A 21,826-nucleotide genomic window follows, 5' to 3' on the forward strand; every position below is an offset into this window, starting at 1 on the left:
ATTAAAATATTAATTTAGAACATATCAATATCTGAGGATCAATTTATAATATTTTAATATTTAAATATTAATTAGATCAAATTAAAATTTTAAGTATTTATTTTATATATTTTACAAAGTTGGAATATTTATATGAGATTTTCTCAATAAATTACAAATCATTTATAGAGCAATTATCATACAAATATATCTGTGTTTTTTTTTTCATGGACAAAACTATCTAAATGTTCAATCTAAAAAATATGTGAAAATTTGATAACCAGATTATTTATCTTAGCCTTGCAATATATATGTAATATCTACGACTTCGAATATAAATTCGAATCTCTGGTTTTAAAAATTGGTTATCCATAATAACTAATAAAATTACGTATTATTCTTGATATTTACTAAAATATATTCAAATGGATATCAACACCGATTTGGTGCCACCCAATTTTCGATATATATATATATATATATATATGAATAGTCGTGCGGCGTATGTTGAGGAGCGCGTGCACACGTGGGAGTGTAGTGAAAAAGGGAGACAAATATTTTAAGGAAAAGGCAAATAACCGAATCTACAAAACAAAACCATGTTTTGGTTCATTCATCTTTTTTTTTTTTTTTTTTTTGATGACGGGGGGGCATGGGCCGAAGCCAAAACTAACCTCCGGGCCGGGAGCAAGCCATGTGCTTTGAAATATTCGCTCCCCTCCCCACCCTGGAACGGGACAAGTGCTTTGCACCCCGTTTCACCAGTTGAGCTACCCAGGATGGGTTTGGTTCATTCATCTTCTTCGTCGGTAAGAAGAGGGCCTCTCTCTCTCTCTTCGCTTCATTTACTAATAATCCCATTTCCCATCTCAATTAATGACCACTTCCTAACATTTGTCGCTTTCTCACGTAAAAGAAAAAAAAATGATTGTATTTTTCCATGTTAAATGGGATTCACACTGTTAAATCACCATACCTTATTTTGTTTCAATTACCCTTTTTGAAAAAAAAATAACACGGGTGAGCTGGAATTTATGATGGTATTAGGAGAAACGAAAATACGATGGGCCTTTGATATATACGGAGGAGGCCCATATGGCCCAACCGAAACATTTTAATAATTTTAACTGTAAAAAGAAAGTTGGGGTGAGAGAGGCTCGAACTCTCGACCTCAGGATCACTCAGATTGCTATGAGACCTACGCGCTAGCCAACTGCGCCACCACCCCTTGTTGTTAATTTTGTTTTAATAATAATAAATGGATATAAAATATATATATATAAAAGAGACGTGTGACATGTGACGGTACACATTGGACCATTTTTCCACTATCGTAATCAACTCATATGATTTGTGAGGGTTTAAGGACGGTCTGGTCTCAAAACCATAACCACATATCTTGAGTTCATCTGAAAACATTTTGCATGCATCTTCCTCCCCCTTGAATTTACCATTTCCCCCTTCCATTAGTTAAAATGTTATCCAAAAAACATACACATACACCTATAGATATATATCGAGACGAAACTCATTACAATCATCCTGCATGGCCCAAATAGTTTTGACCCGATACTTATGCCTATCTATATCTAGTTCGTAAATTTCAAGATAAAACAACGATTATTGATGGACAATAGATTAGTGCAGTCGCAATAATATTATTGAATTCTTTTCGACATTCTTAAAAAAAAAAAGAAATATAGTGTTTAGATTACATATTGAGTATAACTTCTGATATCCCATGTGGTAACTATTGTAAATTTCACATATCTTAACTTGTCAAAGTAAAATACAATTCCATAAAGATATTAAATAAAAAAAAGTTATTTTGCAAAAAAAAACTAATTATTTCATAGCAGCTCGAGCCGAGTCGAGCCGAGTCGAGCCGATAATAGCGAGCCGTTGGCTGGGGAACTATGCACGGAGATGCTTCTTGGGATCAGTAAGCCGTTTTTGCCTCACGCGCGAGTTGGGCGCGTGGAGGGCCCCGAGGCACATGGAAGGGGTTCCGCTGAAGTGGCAGGAGGAAGAGTCAAAATTGGCTGACGAAAAAAATGTTTAGGGTTGGAATATGGGTCCCACTTACCACACGACAAAGCAAAGTTGTCTCTGTGTGGGCCCCAATAATCGGCCCGTTACAAGGATCTTTCTGTTCTTTCCTCTTTTTTTTTAATTTGTAATAATGTTTTTATTTATTAAAGTTTAAAATTTATTTGGGGTTTGGTTTTGGTTTGTCTCTGTGTGGGCCCCAATAATCGGCCCGTTACAAGGATCTTTCTGTTCTTTCCTCTTTTTTTTTAATTTGTAATAATGTTTTTATTTATTAAAGTTTAAAATTTATTTGGGGTTTGGTTTTGGTCTCCTCTTTCCACACTATTTTCCTTTTACAGATTCCAAATTTCATTCACTGCCAACCAAAAAAAAGGTTAAATACCACTTAATTATGAAAATATTTATAAATTATTTTTTGTAGTACGCAGTTTACTTTGGATCTAACTCATATTTCGGATTATGTAAAATAAAAAAAATGAAACTTAATTGTAGAATTTACGACGTTATAGGAGGAAAATTTCCATTTAAACCGTAAACGTTTTCGTGATAATTAAATGTTACAAAACATTATATTTCTGCCAATTAAAATTTTGAGAATCCGTTATTCACGCATTAGAGAACTCATAAGATAAAAAAATTCAAATTATTTTCTAGAGTAAAATACATTTAAGTTATTATTAGAAAAAATACAAAATTAAAATATAATATCTGAAATTATTCCTCATCTTCTTTTTCTTTTTTTTTATAAATAGGTATGATCAAACTGGAAAAGTCTACGTGAATATTCTTTTTTTTAATTTGCAAATGATCTTTTTTTTTTTATCTATTGAACTATCTAAATTTGAGTTTTTCATCCATGTTTATATGTTATTTGCAAATGATCTTTTTCTGACTTTTTTGTCCATACAAGTTTTATCAAATCCACTATTTTTTATAATGAAGATTGTACTAGTCGAATATTGAGATCGTATGTAATATATTGGTTATCATATTGTCCAGGTACAAATTGTATTATCGAACCATAATATTTATTTTGATGCACAGAAATATTGAATCTCTGTTACAGCGTGCCATAGGGCGTTAGCTGTTGTAGTTGTGGTGAGTATACATTAATATTAAATTCAAAATATTAGAAAGAAGATAAATACAAAGCAAGCAAGCATCGATGCTCAAAGCATTACGAGTCTAAGTGCACATGTGTGGTTCGGTACTTGGGTAGCATCAAGTTGGCATTTCACAAAATGCTCGACCAAAATTAAACCTAATTATTTTTCTTTCTTTCTTTCTTTTTTTATTTTCCTTATTTATTTGTTTACATTTTAAAGAAATGCTTGTATGTCGACATCTAATTCATCTGAATGCTTTTATTTGATATAGACTATAATAATCATCCTATTTTTTTTTTATATTTGTTTAGGTCTATAGACGTATCCATAGACTATATATAGAGGGTCATTTTAAATTTGGATATTAAACGTAAGTGGAACATAGACGTCGGGGTGCGAGCTATATTATTAGTCTATGATACTAAGTCGTGACAGCAAGGTCGAAATATCCTATGCATGATTCGAGCATTAGATATATAAAAAAAAATGTTATCAAATCGACGAAGTAAATACTTGATTTCCATCGTGGATAAATAATTTTGTCGGATAAATATTCTTTTTCTTTAAAATCGAAGAAAAATATAATTGATATGGGAAATCAACAAAAATTGAAAAAGGAAAAGGTGGAGAAAAAGCAAAGATACAAATACAATTCCTTTGTTTAGGCGAAGTGGAGCATACCACCCCAAGTGTTAACTAATGATGAATTATTCCCCGTCCGATAACGCCACTAATTATATATTAAAAAGCAAATCAAGGCTACGTACGTATGATTAATTTATTCTACTTCTTTATAATCGTAGTGGTTATATTTTAATTATAGCATGATGAATTAAAATTGTCGGTAGTGGTTTTTGTATTATCAATAAATTTATCTCGTTAATTTGTTTTTCTAATTTTTTTCCAACATCTTTCACATACCCAAAAAATTGTATGTCTAGTGTCTACCTCGTAATTCGTTGGGATGTTGTATTTGTAGTGAGAAATGTCATAACTATATAAGATATTTCTCTAATTATGCAATTTTTTTGGACCATATTTATACGATGCATGTGTAGAAGTAATCAAGTATATATATATGTATATCTCAGAATATTTCAGATTTAATTTTCTCATACTAATTTTTTTTTTTTTTTCAAAACGCACGTCCATCCATGCGGATCATCGCGAAATTGCAAAAGTTACGTAAATATATGATATATCAAATCGACATACCAAACACATGCCCCATTTTGGCGTTTGTTTTGACGGCGGTTGAATGGACAAATTTACATTCCCATGTGCACATCAGTGAAAATTTCAAACAGAAGATGCGGTATGCATGTATGTGTAGTGTGCATGCATTCAAAACTATTGTAAATTTCACATATCTTAACTTGTCAAAGTAAAATACAATTCCATAAAGATATTAAATAAAAAAAAGTTATTTTGCAAAAAAAAACTAATTATTTCATAGCAGCTCGAGCCGAGTCGAGCCGAGTCGAGCCGATAATAGCGAGCCGTTGGCTGGGGAACTATGCACGGAGATGCTTCTTGGGATCAGTAAGCCGTTTTTGGCTCACGCGCGAGTTGGGCGCGTGGAGGGCCCCGAGGCACATGGAAGGGGTTCCGCTGAAGTGGCAGGAGGAAGAGTCAAAATTGGCTGACGAAAAAAATGTTTAGGGTTGGAATATGGGTCCCACTTACCACACGACAAAGCAAAGTTGTCTCTGTGTGGGCCCCAATAATCGGCCCGTTACAAGGATCTTTCTGTTCTTTCCTCTTTTTTTTTAATTTGTAATAATGTTTTTATTTATTAAAGTTTAAAATTTATTTGGGGTTTGGTTTTGGTCTCCTCTTTCCACACTATTTTCCTTTTACAGATTCCAAATTTCATTCACTGCCAACCAAAAAAAAGGTTAAATACCACTTAATTATGAAAATATTTATAAATTATTTTTTGTAGTACGCAGTTTACTTTGGATCTAACTCATATTTCGGATTATGTAAAATAAAAAAAATGAAACTTAATTGTAGAATTTACGACGTTATAGGAGGAAAATTTCCATTTAAACCGTAAACGTTTTCGTGATAATTAAATGTTACAAAACATTATATTTCTGCCAATTAAAATTTTGAGAATCCGTTATTCACGCATTAGAGAACTCATAAGATAAAAAAATTCAAATTATTTTCTAGAGTAAAATACATTTAAGTTATTATTAGAAAAAATACAAAATTAAAATATAATATCTGAAATTATTCCTCATCTTCTTTTTCTTTTTTTTTATAAATAGGTATGATCAAACTGGAAAAGTCTACGTGAATATTCTTTTTTTTAATTTGCAAATGATCTTTTTTTTTTTATCTATTGAACTATCTAAATTTGAGTTTTTCATCCATGTTTATATGTTATTTGCAAATGATCTTTTTCTGACTTTTTTGTCCATACAAGTTTTATCAAATCCACTATTTTTTATAATGAAGATTGTACTAGTCGAATATTGAGATCGTATGTAATATATTGGTTATCATATTGTCCAGGTACAAATTGTATTATCGAACCATAATATTTATTTTGATGCACAGAAATATTGAATCTCTGTTACAGCGTGCCATAGGGCGTTAGCTGTTGTAGTTGTGGTGAGTATACATTAATATTAAATTCAAAATATTAGAAAGAAGATAAATACAAAGCAAGCAAGCATCGATGCTCAAAGCATTACGAGTCTAAGTGCACATGTGTGGTTCGGTACTTGGGTAGCATCAAGTTGGCATTTCACAAAATGCTCGACCAAAATTAAACCTAATTATTTTTCTTTCTTTCTTTCTTTTTTTATTTTCCTTATTTATTTGTTTACATTTTAAAGAAATGCTTGTATGTCGACATCTAATTCATCTGAATGCTTTTATTTGATATAGACTATAATAATCATCCTATTTTTTTTTTATATTTGTTTAGGTCTATAGACGTATCCATAGACTATATATAGAGGGTCATTTTAAATTTGGATATTAAACGTAAGTGGAACATAGACGTCGGGGTGCGAGCTATATTATTAGTCTATGATACTAAGTCGTGACAGCAAGGTCGAAATATCCTATGCATGATTCGAGCATTAGATATATAAAAAAAAATGTTATCAAATCGACGAAGTAAATACTTGATTTCCATCGTGGATAAATAATTTTGTCGGATAAATATTCTTTTTCTTTAAAATCGAAGAAAAATATAATTGATATGGGAAATCAACAAAAATTGAAAAAGGAAAAGGTGGAGAAAAAGCAAAGATACAAATACAATTCCTTTGTTTAGGCGAAGTGGAGCATACCACCCCAAGTGTTAACTAATGATGAATTATTCCCCGTCCGATAACGCCACTAATTATATATTAAAAAGCAAATCAAGGCTACGTACGTATGATTAATTTATTCTACTTCTTTATAATCGTAGTGGTTATATTTTAATTATAGCATGATGAATTAAAATTGTCGGTAGTGGTTTTTGTATTATCAATAAATTTATCTCGTTAATTTGTTTTTCTAATTTTTTTCCAACATCTTTCACATACCCAAAAAATTGTATGTCTAGTGTCTACCTCGTAATTCGTTGGGATGTTGTATTTGTAGTGAGAAATGTCATAACTATATAAGATATTTCTCTAATTATGCAATTTTTTTGGACCATATTTATACGATGCATGTGTAGAAGTAATCAAGTATATATATATGTATATCTCAGAATATTTCAGATTTAATTTTCTCATACTAATTTTTTTTTTTTTTTCAAAACGCACGTCCATCCATGCGGATCATCGCGAAATTGCAAAAGTTACGTAAATATATGATATATCAAATCGACATACCAAACACATGCCCCATTTTGGCGTTTGTTTTGACGGCGGTTGAATGGACAAATTATGTTTACATACAAATACTTACTACTATTAATTTGACGTAAGAAACCAATTGTATGTTCATCTAAGATTCTTGTCGACAATATTACAGATCAAGGAGCTGAGAAATTAATAGTAGTAAGTATTTGTATGTAAACATGCAAACTCGTATAGAACAAGTGTTAATTAACAAATAATTAGTTCATTAAATTATAAATTTGAACTCTTCCAAAATTAAATCTAAAAAAAATGTAAGAAAACAAAGGGGGCCATGTGAAAGTGTCCACACCATGAACATTGACCGGGTAGCTATAAATCGACATGCATTTTGTCTATTGCGCGTAACATATATAGTGTCTCACATGGCATATTCTCTGCCTATATACCTATATATACACACACACACACTTAAATCAACCCAATTTCCTAGAATCGGATGGTAATAAATAAATAATAGTTTCGTCCACATTTACAAACTTATCCATATCGATCTCTTTAACAATCTTATATCATAAGATCGATATAATTCGCACCATAATTAAAAAAAACACATAGCAAGTATATAACCTGTTGGAGGAGGGAGTCGTTGTCGCGTTGAAGCGCGTCGCGATTGCGTTTGAGGGCGTCGTAGTTAGCCTTCAGAACGCCGTAATCACGGTCGAGCTGTTTGGTCTTCCAACGCGCACGGCGGTTCTGAAACCAGATCGCCACTTGTCGCGGTTGCAGACCCAACTCCTTAGCCAACTTCACCTTCCTCTCCGGCTCGAGCTTGTTCTCTATCTCGAAGTTCTTCTCGAGCGCTTTCACTTGCTCCACGCTCAGCCTCCGCTTCTTCTCCCCGCCGCCGCAGGCCACCGCCACGTGGCATCCCTCGTCGTCATCGATCATCGCCGGAAAGTCTTGGACGTTCGTGTATAGAAAGTTGGTGGTTGATCTTGGACTCATCATTTGTTCATCTGCTGGTTGTCAAAGAGTTTTTTTTTTATCAATGATAAAGCATTTGGAAAAAAAAAAACAGCAAAAAAAATATATAAACAGAGAAAAGAATAGTAGTAAACGGAATATTACGATGTCATAACAATTCAGTTATCACATACGTGCCAATTACGCATTCACGTAGGATATATAAGAATCGAAATTCCAGATTAATCATTATCACAACATATGTAATATCATTAAATCAATTGCGCAATATCACAATTCTAATATAGTAACGTATATGTAAAACTTCATATGTATGTATGTTTTTCACATGAAGGTTTTTTTTTTTTACCTCCTGAAGTTCTGCAGACGGACATGAAAGCACCGAGAGATTCCGAGCTTCCAAGTGATCTCTTCATGTTGTTTTTGACAACTTCTTTCAGATGGGAAATAAAGGAAAAAAAATAAACTGAAAGAAAAACAAAAAAAGGGTTCCGAGATCTAAGGATGGGTGCTTAATTGTAGCTATGTTTTCAGAGATGAACTTATAAGGATCTGTTTGGTCGTTCGGACAAGTGTTGAGGATGTTGCAGCAACTGATCCTGTCTGGTCTGAATTGTTGCTAAAAGAAATTAATACATCTGTATACAATTACTCCACCCACTTGTGCTGCTCTCCGACAAGGAACGATCTTTCCCCTGAGCGTAAGTAACCCATCGATCCAAATATGAAAACAGAGGAAAATAAGCAACACGTAGCAGATTTTGCCGGATACCCACCACGAAAAACGTCAACTTTCTTGCAAAATTCACCGGAAAAAGGAAGAAAGAAGAGAAATTAGGATCGGGATGAGAGTTTATCTCTCTTCAAATTCATGTTTTTTCCCTTGTTTTGGCCGAGAGAGAGAGGGGGGGGGGGAGAGAGAGATGGCCTTACACTTTCTTCCCGGTTTTAAATATATAAGACCACAGCTTAACCCTAAGCGCAGAAGATGGTAGAGATATCTTGGGTAATTTTATTATATTTTATATAAAATATCCGATTTTTAAATAGAAATCATTTAGTAACCAGCCTTTTTTTCTTTACAGAAATACAAATATATAATCGAAATAATGTTTAAATTTTTAGACAGTTGCCGCGGGATCAAACTTGTATATATGAAACAATGGCATGATTTTCTCACATTTAGAGAAATTAATCAGACCATCAAAATACAACCTTTTTTAGAACACGTCACGTAGTGTACCGTACTGAAGATTATAATTACTCAGACATCGATAGGCTTATCATTAAATTGGCCACGTACAATATGTACCCACGTTATGTGGAAAAAAGCTGTCGGTTAATGCGTTGATACGGTAAATGCTTTTACGGTTAATATTGTCAAATTCATATCGCAAAATATCTGAATTTCAGTTCACACGGCGTATGGATTTTCTTGTTCTCGAATTCACTAAATTAATTTTAAAATTTCGTCACCAAATAAAATAATACGTGTGTATATATATATATATATATATATATATATATCGTGTTTTTGCAATTTTTATAGATTTTCTTACTGTAATTAGTTTGGCGACCGGCTGTAGCCGGTTTCTCTCAGAGTCGGTGGGTTCGGCTCGGCTAACTTTAAGCCGGTCGTAAATTGAACAAAAACCTAAAAAGATCTATAAATTTTTAAAAAATTTAATTAAACATAAACTATCACTAGAGCTATATGTTTTTTTCTTTTATAAACATAAATACGAAATTATTATATTTATTAATTTATTTCAATTTTAATTGTTCAATATTTATAATCATAAATCAATATCATAAATATATTTAAAATTTAACTGAAAAATAACAAAAAATTAACTGAAAGAGAACGATCCAAATGGATTCCATGTAGTGAAAATTTTCTTCAAATGTCTTATTCAATGAATGAAGCCTAACTAATACAGCGGAACAACCCTTAATTTTATAATATAAAATATAAAATACATACCGTGTTAATATTTTTTTATATTATAATAAGATACGCCGAGATACATACCTATATAAATAATAATAAGTAATACAGGTCGGTCCAGTTGGGTACGCAAAATTTATTTATTTATTTAAGCCAAAGGTTTTAAAAGACTTTGTATCTGTGGGTCTGCCTTTGGCAGGTTTTTCTGTGTACTGTCATTTTCTCCAATTAATTTACCAAAAATGAGAGAGTCTCATTGTTCGTTTTCATAAATTTCATACGTAACACTCCATCTCCTTTAATTTTTCATGATATTATATGGGAGATTGTCACGGAAAAATATGATCACACTGATGAGTTATCGTCTGACACGGTTATGGGTTTCGTCAATTTTAAATTCTAGAGATAAATATGGATATTCAATTGGTCATCAGTGTGATCTCTAGATAAATATATATAGAGATAAATATCGTCTGACACGGTTATTGGTATATATATATATATGTGTGTATGTGTATGTATATAGACGCGTATGTATGCAAGCGAGTGGTGATCTTACCATTCGGATGAAAATTCATGTGTGTGTATGTATATGTATATAGACGCGTATGTATGCAAGCGAGTGGTGATCTTACCATTCGGATGAAAATTCGGTTTTAAAAAAATGTACAACGATGTAGAATTGTGGAAATTTAGTTTTGATATGATAATCAAGAACAAGAACCTCGAAATATAATGCGAAAATCATTCGCATGCATGCATACATGCATACACACACATACATACATACATACATACATACATACATACATACATACATACACACACACACACACACACACATACATACATACATACATACATACATACATACATACATACATACATACATACATACATACATACACACATACATACATACATACATACATACATACATACATACATACATACACACACACACACACACACACACACATACATACATACATACATACATACACACACACACACACACACACACACATACATACATACATACATACATACACACACACACACACACACACACACATACATACATACATACATACATACATACATACATACATACATACATACACACATACATACATACATACATACATACATACATACATACATACATACATACATACATACATACATGAGACAAGTGTGACGTGTGCAAAGGAAATTCACAGGATAAAAAAAAAGATTAAAAGCTCATGTTGAAAATTGGGTATGGGAAAGGGGACAGAACTTGATGGGATAGCTGACTTTCTCACGATCGTTGCCTACTCAATCCCTTTTAGGTTTCAATTCGTTTGCTCCTTCTCGGCATCAAAATACTCGTCTACATGTGTACATACGTATATGTATACATGCTTGTATTTATACACACACACACATATATATATATCATATTCAAGAGAACATATAATCAACAAATCAAAATGTATATAGGACACTTTACATGATAGATTCGGACAATGATGAGATTTGTTGAAGATTTAGTTTACAAGTCAAAGAAACGCCACTTGCGAATTGTTCTAACGACTAGTAATAGTGCAGGCAAATACGTTAATGGCTTTTATTAAATACGAGATGCATTTTACCATAAAATCCGTTATATTAAATAAAAACAGCAATAAATGTACAACAACAACCATTACAGTTTTTGATAATCGTATTAATTCACACGTACCAGATACGTATGTATATGCAATAAATATTTTAAGATTGGATAAAGGAGACATCTAAAATATAATATATTTCCATAGGGAAAAAGCGTTTTGCCTTAGATGTTAACGCTTAAATTTGGCTAATTAAACAACAAGCGTTACAAGGAATCCAACAATTGGGCATGTTTTAAAATTAATGGCAATAGTATGAAAAAGCTAACAAAAAACAAAATCAAATGTGACATATAAATAGATTAAACTAAAAGAGATTCTTATAAGAAGCTTTTTTTTTTGACATTTCGTATTCTAATTTCGTAAGTAGCTTTTTCTAAAGTTAGAGAAGGAAAAAAAACATCTAATGTGACATATAAATAGATTAAACTACATCGTTATTTAGTTGTAGAAGATGGCAAACCATATTATATACGAACAGCAATTACATTTCTTGGAATATTTATAATATTATTAATTGTTGGGCCAAAATTATCATTTATATAATTGATGATGATCTTCCGACGTTGTTTATCCCAGGTTAGTGGAAAGCCCACACACCCGAAAAAAGCGAAAATATAAAAGATGGTTTGAGTTATATTTAAAATGTAGGATTTGGTTGATGAGCTGGTTATCATATATTTAAATAAAAAGTAACTAATTCCACTAAATTCTCGATGTTATAACCTTCTAGAACAAAATATTAATTGAATAATTAAATCAGAAAAAAAAACAAATGTCATACACTCACCCTCGTATACAAAAGTAATCCGATCCACCATATATTCTATTCTTATATATGCTCTTTGCTATCGTGATTCGAATTAATATTGAAATTTAAATAACAAAATTTCGAGCATTATATTTTGTGACAAATTGACAATGAAAAGCGATCGATTCCGTGGGGCTATTATATTATAATTTATGAAACAAAGTTTCACAAATATGTTTTAGTAGTTTTTAGGTAACCCAATTAACTATTAACATGGATGGGCCTTTTACAGGCCCAACTAATTTTATTTATGATCCATGTAGCCCAAATACAGCCCATCCAAATTTTTTCTTAAACAGAGATATTTAGGCATGCTAAATATATCCTCTTAAATATACTTCCTACTCATTTGGAAATTCATGTAAGACTTCTTTGCTTTTCTTTTATCTTATCATTTTACTTTTCATAATTTACGCCAAACTCTAAACAATAAATTATAAACCGTGAACCCTAATCTCTAAATTCTAAATTCTAAAACTAATTAGTCTAAACCTTAAACTCTAAACTTAACCAATCATAAAACTTAAAATCCTACCTCGAGAGTTAGGGTTTGTGATTTATGTGTAAGAGTTAAAATTGGTTTGGAGTAGAGTTTAGGTTATAGGATTGAGAATTTAGGATTTAATATCAGTAGTTAGCATTAGGGGCAAATTAGAAATAGTAAAATAAGAAAAAAAAACAGAACTATATAGTAAAATAAATTAAAGATGATTAGAAAAAAAAGGATATGGCATTACATAGCATTACTCTATTACAAAATAATGTACCAAACATTTTTTTTTTCCTGGTTAAGTGTACCAAACATTTTTTTAAATATTTTTTTTGAATTGATGCATTTCCTTGTCCTTGGTTTTATATCATTATAATATTCAAATCGCGTCAAATGGATCTATGCATTGATCCATTCATACTGTACCGTTATGTGTGTGTGTGTGTATATAATTTTGTTTGTGTGCGTATGATTTCCTCTTTTTAAGGAATAAATAAATAAATATCACAATTCTTCCTATAATAAATCTGGTAAAAGCCGCATGTTCCCGATGCATTTCTATTTATAGGCTTCCCATGTATTCGAACATCGACGTCTAATTTCGAAGCAAATAAATCCAATCCTTTTTTTATTTTTTTAGTTTATTTTGGAAAAGGTGCATGATTGACCGTCGTCGAGCTTTTCATTTTCCAAATATAGTAAATAATATTGAGTATGTATATATATATATATATATATATATATATATTATTTAACTCCAAAAAATATTGTAAGTTTTGAATTCAATTTTCACGTTGAATTCTTCGGACAAGCTCATGCACTGCACTTGCGATATCATCAACAGAAGTCACTTGAACAGTTTCTTCTACCTGTTCACAAAACCAATGATTTAAACACAATTAGTGTATATATATACACACACACAATAATATCATACAATTCTTTGGACAGATTTTGCACCAAAAAAAAGGGAGATGTTTCTTTGTGTCCAATATTATATTATGATATTTTAAAAGAAGTAATTATAAACATAAGAATAAATAATAATAAAAAACTTACCTTGACACTGAAAGTGAAAAGGACCATGTGTTGGGAAGTGGTGAGATTGAGGCAAAGTACAGTTAGGCCCAGAGAGTAGAATTCAGTGACCATCTTGGAGAGAAGGCTAGGCTGAGCCTTTGTTAGCACTTTGATGTTGGCATGCCTTTCCGCCATCGTGACTTCCACGTCAGCAACCGCCGCTCGGATCCGGCCGCCGGAAAAGGTGGCGGCGGCGGTGGAGTACTGTGGGAGGATGAAGAAGTTGGAGAATATGGATTGGCTTTGTGGTTGTTTTGATTGGATGGCTTTTTGGGCTTCAAGTGATTGGAGGATTTGTTCTAGCTCCTTTACGTACTTGATGGCTCCTCCAACTATCGATGCTTGGTCACCCTTATTCCACGAATTTTAAGGGAAAAATATGGTAATTAAATTTGGTACAGTATGTGTTATGTCCTTTGAGAATGCAGGTTATATCATATATAAAGGTTGAAATGACTTAATCTGCAAAATATGATCATGAACTGTAAAGGGTTCGGCTATATATATGAATTTAATTAATAAGAACATTATATATATATATATATATATATGTCTTTTGATAAAAAACAATAATTTGGTACAATATGTTTATGTCATTTGAGAATGCGGATTATATGATATTATAAAAGTTAAAACCACTTAATCTGCAAAATATTATCATGAACTGTAAAGGGTTCGGCACACGCATACATATATATATATATATATGAATTGAATCAATAAAAATATTATAATATAAAGACGCATATGAAGAGAGTTGTACCTTTTGAGAATAAGAAGGGGGCATGATGGATCGGAGAACAGAGAGAAGATGGTTCATTTGTTTCCTGCGGTTACGTTCAACGGCAATGTGAGTAATCCTTTGATGCTCAATCTCTTCTACGTTCTTTTCGCTTCTCATCTTCCTCCTCCTCCTTTTCCGCAGCGGCGGCTTACCCTCTAACTCTCCGGTTTCGCCGGAAAATCTGTTTTCCGGCGAGGAAATGGAAGGAGCCACCGCCCCGGCCGCCGCCGCGGCCGTTGTTTGCCAAGACGCGGTGGCGTTGGACACGTGGTAATAATCGAACATTTCATAGTTTAAGGGTTCATCTTGCCGGAACATCACTTGAGCTTCTATCGTCATTCTCTTTCTATTTCTCTTCGAAATGGGAATAATAACGAAATGAGTGAACAGATTATTCTCTTTTGTTTTGACAAGTGGCTTCTAGATATCTTTCCCAAGAGCTTAAGATGCATATATATACATATATGGAGAGAGAGAGAGAGAGAGAGAGAGAGAGAGAGAGAGAGAGAGAGAGAGAGAGGGCGAGAGAGAGAGAGAGAGAGAGGGCTAGAGAGAGAAAGAGAGGCTTGTAATAATGCAATTCCATTGTACTAATGTTTAGAGTACTTTAAATTGTCTATGTGTAGTAATGTACTTTTAAATTAGGTCACGTCAACATTAACCAACATGTAAGAGTATATAATCATTCGTCTTTCATGCAACAGTGATATATATATATATATATATGTATGATTAATTAACGAATTAATATATAGTAATAATATATTTTCTGTAGTTAGTACAGCTTGCATTTCCTTGGGATACTCATACATCGGCAGATCTTATTGGATTAGACCTTAAAGCCGTAACCTTAATTAACTTACTTAATTTTCGCTGTCCACACGTAAACAAATGATGGAAACCCGTAATTTGGTCAATTTTGTTCTTGAATACTCTCCCCATGGCAGTCTCGCCTCTCTGCTCTTCGGTATTCTCTTTTACAACAGCCCAATGATCGTTTGATGCAATAAATCACTCTCAGATTTCAAATTTCCGTGTTTCCTTTGCTGGTGTTGCAGGGTCTGAGGAGTGTCTGGAGTGGAGGATAAGGTATAAAGTGGCTCTTGGAATAGCAGATGGTTTGAGTTATCTTCACAATGAATGCCCGAGACGGATTATTCACCGTGACATCAAAGCCTCTAATATATTGCTCAACCAAGATTTTGCAGCTCAGGTACGGTTTTAGATATAGTCCCCCTTACTAGATACAGTTGGCCTTAAAACTCATAAACATGCCTTCTGCTTCAGATTTCGGATTTCGGACTTGCAAAGTGGCTAACAGAAAACTGGCCTCATCACCTCTGGTCGCCGTGCTGTTGATACAGCGAGCCGGCAAAGCCTCGTGATGTGGGTACGATCTGGAAAAAAAAATCATTATTTCAGCTCGAAAGTAAAGTTTCTTGCCTTTCATATTGGTGTTTGGTAATACAGGCCAAACCTCTTTTAGAGAAGAACAGTGTGGCTGAAATAGTGGATCCTCGGCTAGGAGATAACTTCGACTCGGGTGAGATGAAACTGGTGATGCAAACGGCGTCGATATGCATACACCTTATAGCCAAGATGCGCCCAGACATGACCCGGGTATCTCTCTTTCAAATCTATCTATGCATTTATCCCATAGGATCTGCAATGTAGTCCTTGAAATGAATCAAAGTTTTGGATGCAGGTGGTGCAGCTCTTGAGAGGAGAAGATGGGACAGAGGAAATGGAGAAACCGGGCGGAGGAAGAGCGGTGAGCCTTGACGGATGCTATCACCAAGATTACACCTGCGCCTCCTACCTCAACGATCTCACCCGCCACCGGCAACTCTTGATGGAGTGAGTGAAGTGAAGTGACTCGTCTTGTTTTCAACAAGCCCCACAGTGCAAGAAACCCAAAAAAAACCCCATCTTTTTTTGGCTCTTCCCTCAGTCTTCTTGGGGATTCTCTTGCCTATGTGTGCTTCTCCGTTGTTAAAAAAAAAAAAGATTTGATCTTTTGTTCTCCTCCATTGTGAATATCTCGAAAGAGAGTGCCCTTTTCTTTGTATTGGCTCTCGTCTGAGTGTAATGCGAATGCCAATTCTCAGCTAGTCCTTCTCTGTTTCTGTGTCCGGCAAAAAACCATTGTTAGCAGTCCAAAGAAACTTTGGCAATTGCCAGAAACAGATTTCAGAAGGAAAAACAGAGATCACATAGATATGAATCCATAAATGTCCGGAAAATTATGTGAGCTAAGACCGAGAACACATGACTTACGAGTATGTTTTGAAATAAAATAAAAAACAATTCTTGGGTAATGGAAGGGCGAATCTATGCAGCATTAAGTAGTCTTCTTTAGTTCCTCTCTAAACTCTAATCCGTCTCCGGCCAAAAAAAAAATGGCTACAGAAGAAACGATTCAGATGATGGTCCAAGTGGCGATTTTGCTACTTACCCTCGCCATGTTCTGGGCAGTGACGTACCTTCCGAAGCGAACCCTAGCGAACTTCAGAACCAAGCACCGAGCAACTGTCCAAACCCAGCGTCAGCTGATCCAAGCCTCCCGCCTCCTCGCTCGGGCACGAACCACCACCAACCGATCGCACTCGCTCTCCCTGGCCAAGTCCGCTCTCGCCGAGGCCGACGACGCGATCTCTCTCTCCCCCGACGACGCTGCGGCTCACATCGTTCGAGCCCTAGCCCTGGATCTGCTCGGCCACCGCACCTCCGCGCTCAAATCGTTCGATTCGGCTCTGACCTACCCGCGCGTAAAGTCACTCTCCGACGGAGAACGAGCGGACGCGCTGGTGAAGAGGGCCGAGATGAAGCTTGCGGTGAATCGGCGCCGGAGAATCGGATCGGCGATCGAGGATCTGGAGGAGGCCGTCAAGCTGGCCGATGCCGCCGCCGGCGACGGCGGAAGGGGAGACAACACGGCGAGGATGCATTGTGTGTTGGGTGAGTGTTACGAGTTCATGGGCTTGAAGGAGAAGGCTCATTGGGCTTACGACAAGGCCTTGAAAGCCCAACCGAGTTCGGCCGCGGCTCGTGACGGCTTGAACCGGTCCGGTTCGTAGCGGTTTTCTTTTTTCAATTTAAGCAGCTTGTTCTATATTTCCATTGTTATTCTCCTTTAAAGGGAGCTTTTCTACCGTCTGTGACTTTCTAAATAAGGGAATTTTTTCAGTTAAATAACACTATTCATTCATAAATTGAAACGAGCGTTACACCGAAAGGAGGCATACAAAAATCTAATACTCCGGAACTGCCCATAGATTCCCAAAAACTAGCACTTTCCACCCCCAAGATTAAAGATTAATATATACAGCCCCAGAACTTTCAGTTTCTGTCACTTCCCCCCCTCCCTATTTTGCCTACGGTTAACGAAGAAGTGGAAACCAAAGAAACCACTTCACTAGGTTCGGATAAGAGATGATGAGGTAATTAGTAAGATTGGTGGTCGGGCCACAAGAAGAACCCTGCCATTGGAGCCGGGACTGTGGTGTTAGACCCGGACGAGTCCGAGCCGGCGGGTAAGTGTTGGAAGTGGTTCTGGTGGTAGAGAGCCGCCGGTTCGAAAGGGATTCCGTAAGACTGGACCAAGTGGATGTGGTCGGAGGAGGACTGGTGGGTCAGACCGGGATTCTGATCAGAAGATGAAGAAGATTCCGACGAGAGTTTGAGCCGTTTGGCCGCCCCTCCGATCGGGAGGGAACTTTTCATGATGGCTTCTATGTCGTACCGACTCATCTCGAAGTTAGTAACGGCGTTGATTCCTCTAAACTTTATGGCCGCTATGTCATAAGCCTCGGCCGCCTCTTCCTCGGTCGCTGCAAGTTAGTCGAAAAAACACAGCATTAACCCGTCGGTCCAAAATTATTTAACCTCTCTTGGTAATATGACTAACAATGTTTGAAGTGGACTATTTTACCGAATGTTCCGAGGTAAAGATCCTTGTTCCCGGCGACACGGCCAATCCTCGCTTGCCACCGACCCTGCTGATGATGCCTGCGGGATAATCGCCGGTCCATATTTACGTCCCAAACGAAATTTACAAGTGACTCATAGTTTGAAGAAAATGTATGTACCTCGTGACGCCCCGGTATATCGAGGCGCCCCTCGAGAATCCGCTACTCTTCCTGAACATTACGAAATCCGAAACGGTTATAACTTTCCTAAAAAAATCCGAACCGAGGATTCGGGGAAAAAACGGGAATGATCGGACTCACTCACCTCCTGAGGGATGCAATGAACTCTTGCTTCGTCGAGTGTTTCATTTCATCCATTTCTTTCGTGTAATTCGATATCTAAAATCACCAAAGAGAATACTAACATATAATATCTTGGATATATATATATATATATATATATATAAATATTATATGAGATAAATTAAAAAAAAAAAGGAAAGAGGGAGAGAGAATACCGGGAAATTGGTAGTAGCAGTGGGACCCCAGTATTTTAGAGCAGCAAGGTCGTAGGCTCGAGCTGCCTTGTCTTCCTTATCATATCCGCCTGATGAATTCGAAATTATGATTAATCGGTCCGACCGTACAGACCGATGATTCCGGCAATAAACCGATCGAGAGATGTCGTTCGTTACCTAAATACACTGTCGAGCCAATTCACAAATCCAACCCGTATCGAGTCCCCAAAGTTACATGAAAAAAAAAACACACAGAGTCAGTTGCCATGCAGGACAAGGATAAGGATGCAAATAAACATCTACTAATTTAACTGAACAAAGTTTATACACACACATATGATATATATGTATGTACTGTGTAAATGGGCATATAGGAAAGTAGCGAAATTATAGGATTAGTGGGTCAAAGCGGGTCCAGATCATGTCAATAAAAAACAGAGTGTATACATCATATGGGAACTGCATGGGACCCATACATGCATGCCTCTATCACCATGTATGTGTGAACTGAGGGATTGTGGAGGAAAAAGAGGATCAAAGAAAAAGAGATGCAGACAAGGAACAAAATGGCGGCATCACCTTCGCATGAAAACATGGAAAATCAACCGTAATATAAAAAAAAGAATATATATATATATATATATTATATCCCGTACAACGATCTTTTCCTCCTGACTGAAAGTGAAAGCATTGTTAAGTCTTTTTTTTTTATATATAAATTCCAAAAATTGGGTCCTCCTCGACATACGCCATTTCTTCAAAGAGTCCATCAATCATCAGAAAGGATAAGACAGATCACCAAAAGAAAATAGCTTTTTCTTAAAGTTTTAGAATCTTTGCATGCAAATTTCTTATCATTCTTGAGAGAAAAAAAGGCCTCTCTTCCATTCCCTTTGTTATCCTTCATTCTTGTGTTTTCAAATCATAAAAGTTAAAACCTTTCAAATTCCAGTATATTCCATATAAAAAGCTTTGGTTTATCCGAGATAAGGCCAAAATCTCTAAACTTGGTTAGTTCAATCGGTAAAACGGAATATAAAACATTCGTTCCGTCCCGAATTCGAACAACAAATATGAAAAAAGGGTGTATATTCCAAATAACATTTGTCCTTAAAATTAGTCTGAATCTTATTCCAAATATTCAAGTATCCAAAAAATAAAAAAAAAATCACGTGACAATTGTTGATGAGTTAGATTCCCAAGACCATGGATAGCTAAGATTCGAATGGACCCTTACGTCTTCTTAGTGCATAATTCTAAATTCTAAGCATAAATATGGTTCCAACCTTTTGTAATGGTTTTCTCATAAGATTGTAAATTACTTGGAAAAAGAAATGTGAATCACCTTGACGACCTTTCCTGGCCTGACCCTCCCTCCTGCAGCTGTTATCCCATAGATGCGCTTCGTATCTCCCCGTCCATCTGTGTCTGCACCAAGAGAGAAAAAACGATACTTTCAAATAAAAATCAAAACTTTGAATGTTCCCAATCACACCCATCATCGCATTTTTCATGTTTTGATTACACATTTCACTTACCGAGTGACTCCTCGGTAGATCGAAGTCCGTTGCCCAAACGTATCAGCGATCTTCTTCGAGGATTCCGGCGTCTCCTCCGCCGCTACAGCGTTAGCGTTCACGGAAACCCTCTTAACGGTGATGTTTCCCTCATCGTTACTACCACTGTATGGACCAGCGTTTGCGTTAACCACCCCGAGAGACAAAGCGCCACCGCCGGAGAAACCTAGCTCCGTCCCGGGGGACTCTACAACGTGGCCCAGAAACTCTGCTCCGCCGGTGGTGCAGAAGAGGTGGGTCCGGCCGATGGAGGCGGAGTCGTCGACCTCCGAGCCGGAGTTGGTGGAGAAGACTGACGGAAACCCGACGATAGCCTTGAGGTCGTCGTGATCGGAGAAGATACCGGAGGTGTCGCTTTGGCGGTGGCGGTGGCGGTGGCGGTGGTCGTAGATTTGGGTTAAGGAAGAGCCTTGGGTGTCGGTTTGGTTGTCGGAATAACGGACGATGGAAGAGGAGTCGCCGAGAAAATCTTCGAGCTTTGGGATGGGATTCTGATTGAGGAAGGTTGAATCCGCCATGGAAGCTGTGATTTGAGCTTCTTTTTTGAATAATTCTTGGGGTTTCTGGTTCGTCCACCCTATCAACAACAATAAAAAACAAGATCGAGGAAAAACAGTCAGCAACTTCGAGCGGATCAGTTCGCAAGGCTTGTTTGGTTACCGAGAAGATTCTTTTAACAATACGAGGAACGTTCTTCCAAGCAGCAAGAAAAGGAACGGTGACTAATGGAGAGAGAGAAATCAAAACACATATATAATCAGCGATATTAAACTGTGACTAGGGCAAGAAAAAACGCCTGTTTGGCTCCCGAGAAAATGACAAAGTGAAAAACTTGGGTTTTATTTTACAGAAAACAGCTTCCGAGACGGGAGAAAAATGAAAGGCAGAACACACCCAGAAGAAAAAGTTCGAAGCTTTAATCGAAACAAAGACCAAGGAGAACCTTTTTCTTTCCCCCTCAAATCTCTCTTCCCCTTTTTTGCTCTCTCTCTCTCTCTCTCTCTCTCCCTCTTCTTTATATACACAATTGTCAGTCTAGTTCGCCACAAGGCATGCAAGCGAGGAGGGCTGGCCTATGTGGAAGAAAGAAGTCAAGCTGCAGGCACTCGACAACAGCAA

The 21,826-nt window shown here is 35.9% G+C and overlaps 6 protein-coding genes and 1 non-coding gene across 10 annotated transcripts in view; 3 read left to right on the plus strand and 4 right to left on the minus strand.

The window, feature by feature from the left end:
• Positions 1–1,121: 1,121 nt before the first annotated feature.
• On the minus strand, positions 1,122–1,207 carry TRNAM-CAU. Its single transcript is given in 2 exon segments — positions 1,122–1,157; positions 1,170–1,207. It is a non-coding gene; the product is annotated as a tRNA-Met (tRNA).
• Positions 1,208–7,449: 6,242 nt separating this feature from the next.
• Positions 7,450–8,843, minus strand: LOC104801677 (homeobox-leucine zipper protein ATHB-5-like). 2 transcript variants are annotated; one of them, XM_010525000.2, is made up of 2 exons: positions 8,286–8,843; positions 7,450–7,968 (listed from the first exon to the last, which is right to left on the minus strand). In XM_010525000.2, the coding sequence occupies exons 1-2, from the start codon at positions 8,350–8,352 to the stop codon at positions 7,517–7,519; spliced, it is 519 nt and encodes a 172-aa protein (XP_010523302.1). In that variant the 5' UTR covers positions 8,353–8,843; the 3' UTR covers positions 7,450–7,516. The 2 variants fall into 2 exon arrangements, with proteins under 2 accessions (XP_010523302.1, XP_010523301.1); XM_010524999.2 differs by having other exon boundaries at positions 7,450–7,971.
• A 4,578-nt stretch (positions 8,844–13,421) lies between these two features.
• On the minus strand, positions 13,422–15,043 carry LOC104801712 (transcription factor bHLH99). Its single transcript, XM_010525049.1, has 3 exons — positions 14,684–15,043; positions 13,900–14,271; positions 13,422–13,709 (listed from the first exon to the last, which is right to left on the minus strand). Exons 1-3 carry the CDS (start codon positions 15,041–15,043, stop codon positions 13,623–13,625), a joined length of 819 nt encoding a protein of 272 aa, XP_010523351.1. The 3' UTR covers positions 13,422–13,622.
• Positions 15,044–16,050: 1,007 nt separating this feature from the next.
• On the plus strand, positions 16,051–16,815 carry LOC104801679 (receptor-like cytosolic serine/threonine-protein kinase RBK1). The gene is made up of 3 exons (XM_010525002.1): positions 16,051–16,094; positions 16,175–16,324; positions 16,410–16,815. The coding sequence occupies exons 1-3, from the start codon at positions 16,089–16,091 to the stop codon at positions 16,563–16,565; spliced, it is 312 nt and encodes a 103-aa protein (XP_010523304.1). The 5' UTR covers positions 16,051–16,088; the 3' UTR covers positions 16,566–16,815.
• Positions 16,816–16,872: 57 nt separating this feature from the next.
• Positions 16,873–17,885, plus strand: LOC104801678. Its single transcript, XM_010525001.2, has one exon. It carries the CDS (start codon positions 17,104–17,106, stop codon positions 17,779–17,781), a length of 678 nt encoding a protein of 225 aa, XP_010523303.1. The 5' UTR covers positions 16,873–17,103; the 3' UTR covers positions 17,782–17,885.
• A 44-nt stretch (positions 17,886–17,929) lies between these two features.
• Positions 17,930–21,691, minus strand: LOC104801713 (AP2-like ethylene-responsive transcription factor AIL6). 3 transcript variants are annotated; one of them, XM_010525050.2, is made up of 9 exons: positions 21,651–21,691; positions 20,669–21,284; positions 20,476–20,558; positions 19,308–19,316; positions 19,131–19,219; positions 18,938–19,011; positions 18,793–18,843; positions 18,636–18,712; positions 17,930–18,534 (listed from the first exon to the last, which is right to left on the minus strand). In XM_010525050.2, the coding sequence occupies exons 2-9, from the start codon at positions 21,223–21,225 to the stop codon at positions 18,149–18,151; spliced, it is 1,326 nt and encodes a 441-aa protein (XP_010523352.2). In that variant the 5' UTR covers positions 21,226–21,284; positions 21,651–21,691; the 3' UTR covers positions 17,930–18,148. The 3 variants fall into 3 exon arrangements, with proteins under 3 accessions (XP_010523352.2, XP_019056642.1, XP_019056641.1); XM_019201097.1 differs by lacking the exon at positions 21,651–21,691 and adding an exon at positions 21,556–21,585 and having other exon boundaries at positions 17,931–18,534; XM_019201096.1 differs by having other exon boundaries at positions 17,932–18,534; positions 21,602–21,663.
• A 91-nt stretch (positions 21,692–21,782) lies between these two features.
• LOC104801714 (mechanosensitive ion channel protein 2, chloroplastic-like) overlaps positions 21,783–21,826 on the plus strand; it is a 2,718-nt gene continuing 2,674 nt past the window's right edge. The window contains exon 1 of the mRNA XM_010525051.1: positions 21,783–21,822. Coding sequence (XP_010523353.1) covers positions 21,783–21,822 — 40 coding nt within the window. The remainder of the gene's footprint in view (positions 21,823–21,826) is intronic.

This window comes from Tarenaya hassleriana, unplaced genomic scaffold, assembly GCF_000463585.1.
Source record: "Tarenaya hassleriana unplaced genomic scaffold, ASM46358v1 Cleome73, whole genome shotgun sequence".
NCBI lineage: Eukaryota > Viridiplantae > Streptophyta > Magnoliopsida > Brassicales > Cleomaceae > Tarenaya > Tarenaya hassleriana.

Excerpts from the sequence above, each read along its gene's own strand:
- LOC104801677 (XM_010524999.2), bottom strand. The coding sequence starts at position 8,352 with ATGAAGAGATCACTTGGAAGCTCGGAATCTCTCGGTGCTTTCATGTCC. Across the intron at positions 7,972-8,285 it reads CGTCTGCAGAACTTCAGGAG|CAGATGAACAAATGATGAGT; the intron begins GTAAAAAAAAAA and ends TTTGACAACCAG.
- LOC104801712 (XM_010525049.1), bottom strand. The coding sequence starts at position 15,043 with ATGACGATAGAAGCTCAAGTGATGTTCCGGCAAGATGAACCCTTAAAC. Across the intron at positions 14,272-14,683 it reads CCCCTTCTTATTCTCAAAAG|GGTGACCAAGCATCGATAGT; the intron begins GTACAACTCTCT and ends TCGTGGAATAAG. Across the intron at positions 13,710-13,899 it reads TTTTCACTTTCAGTGTCAAG|GTAGAAGAAACTGTTCAAGT; the intron begins GTAAGTTTTTTA and ends TTTTGTGAACAG.
- LOC104801679 (XM_010525002.1), top strand. Across the intron at positions 16,325-16,409 it reads TGCGCCCAGACATGACCCGG|GTGGTGCAGCTCTTGAGAGG; the intron begins GTATCTCTCTTT and ends TTTTGGATGCAG.
- LOC104801678 (XM_010525001.2), top strand. The coding sequence starts at position 17,104 with ATGGCTACAGAAGAAACGATTCAGATGATGGTCCAAGTGGCGATTTTG.
- LOC104801713 (XM_010525050.2), bottom strand. The coding sequence starts at position 21,225 with ATGGCGGATTCAACCTTCCTCAATCAGAATCCCATCCCAAAGCTCGAA. Across the intron at positions 20,559-20,668 it reads ATCTACCGAGGAGTCACTCG|ACACAGATGGACGGGGAGAT; the intron begins GTAAGTGAAATG and ends CTCTTGGTGCAG. Across the intron at positions 18,713-18,792 it reads ATATACCGGGGCGTCACGAG|GCATCATCAGCAGGGTCGGT; the intron begins GTACATACATTT and ends ATTATCCCGCAG.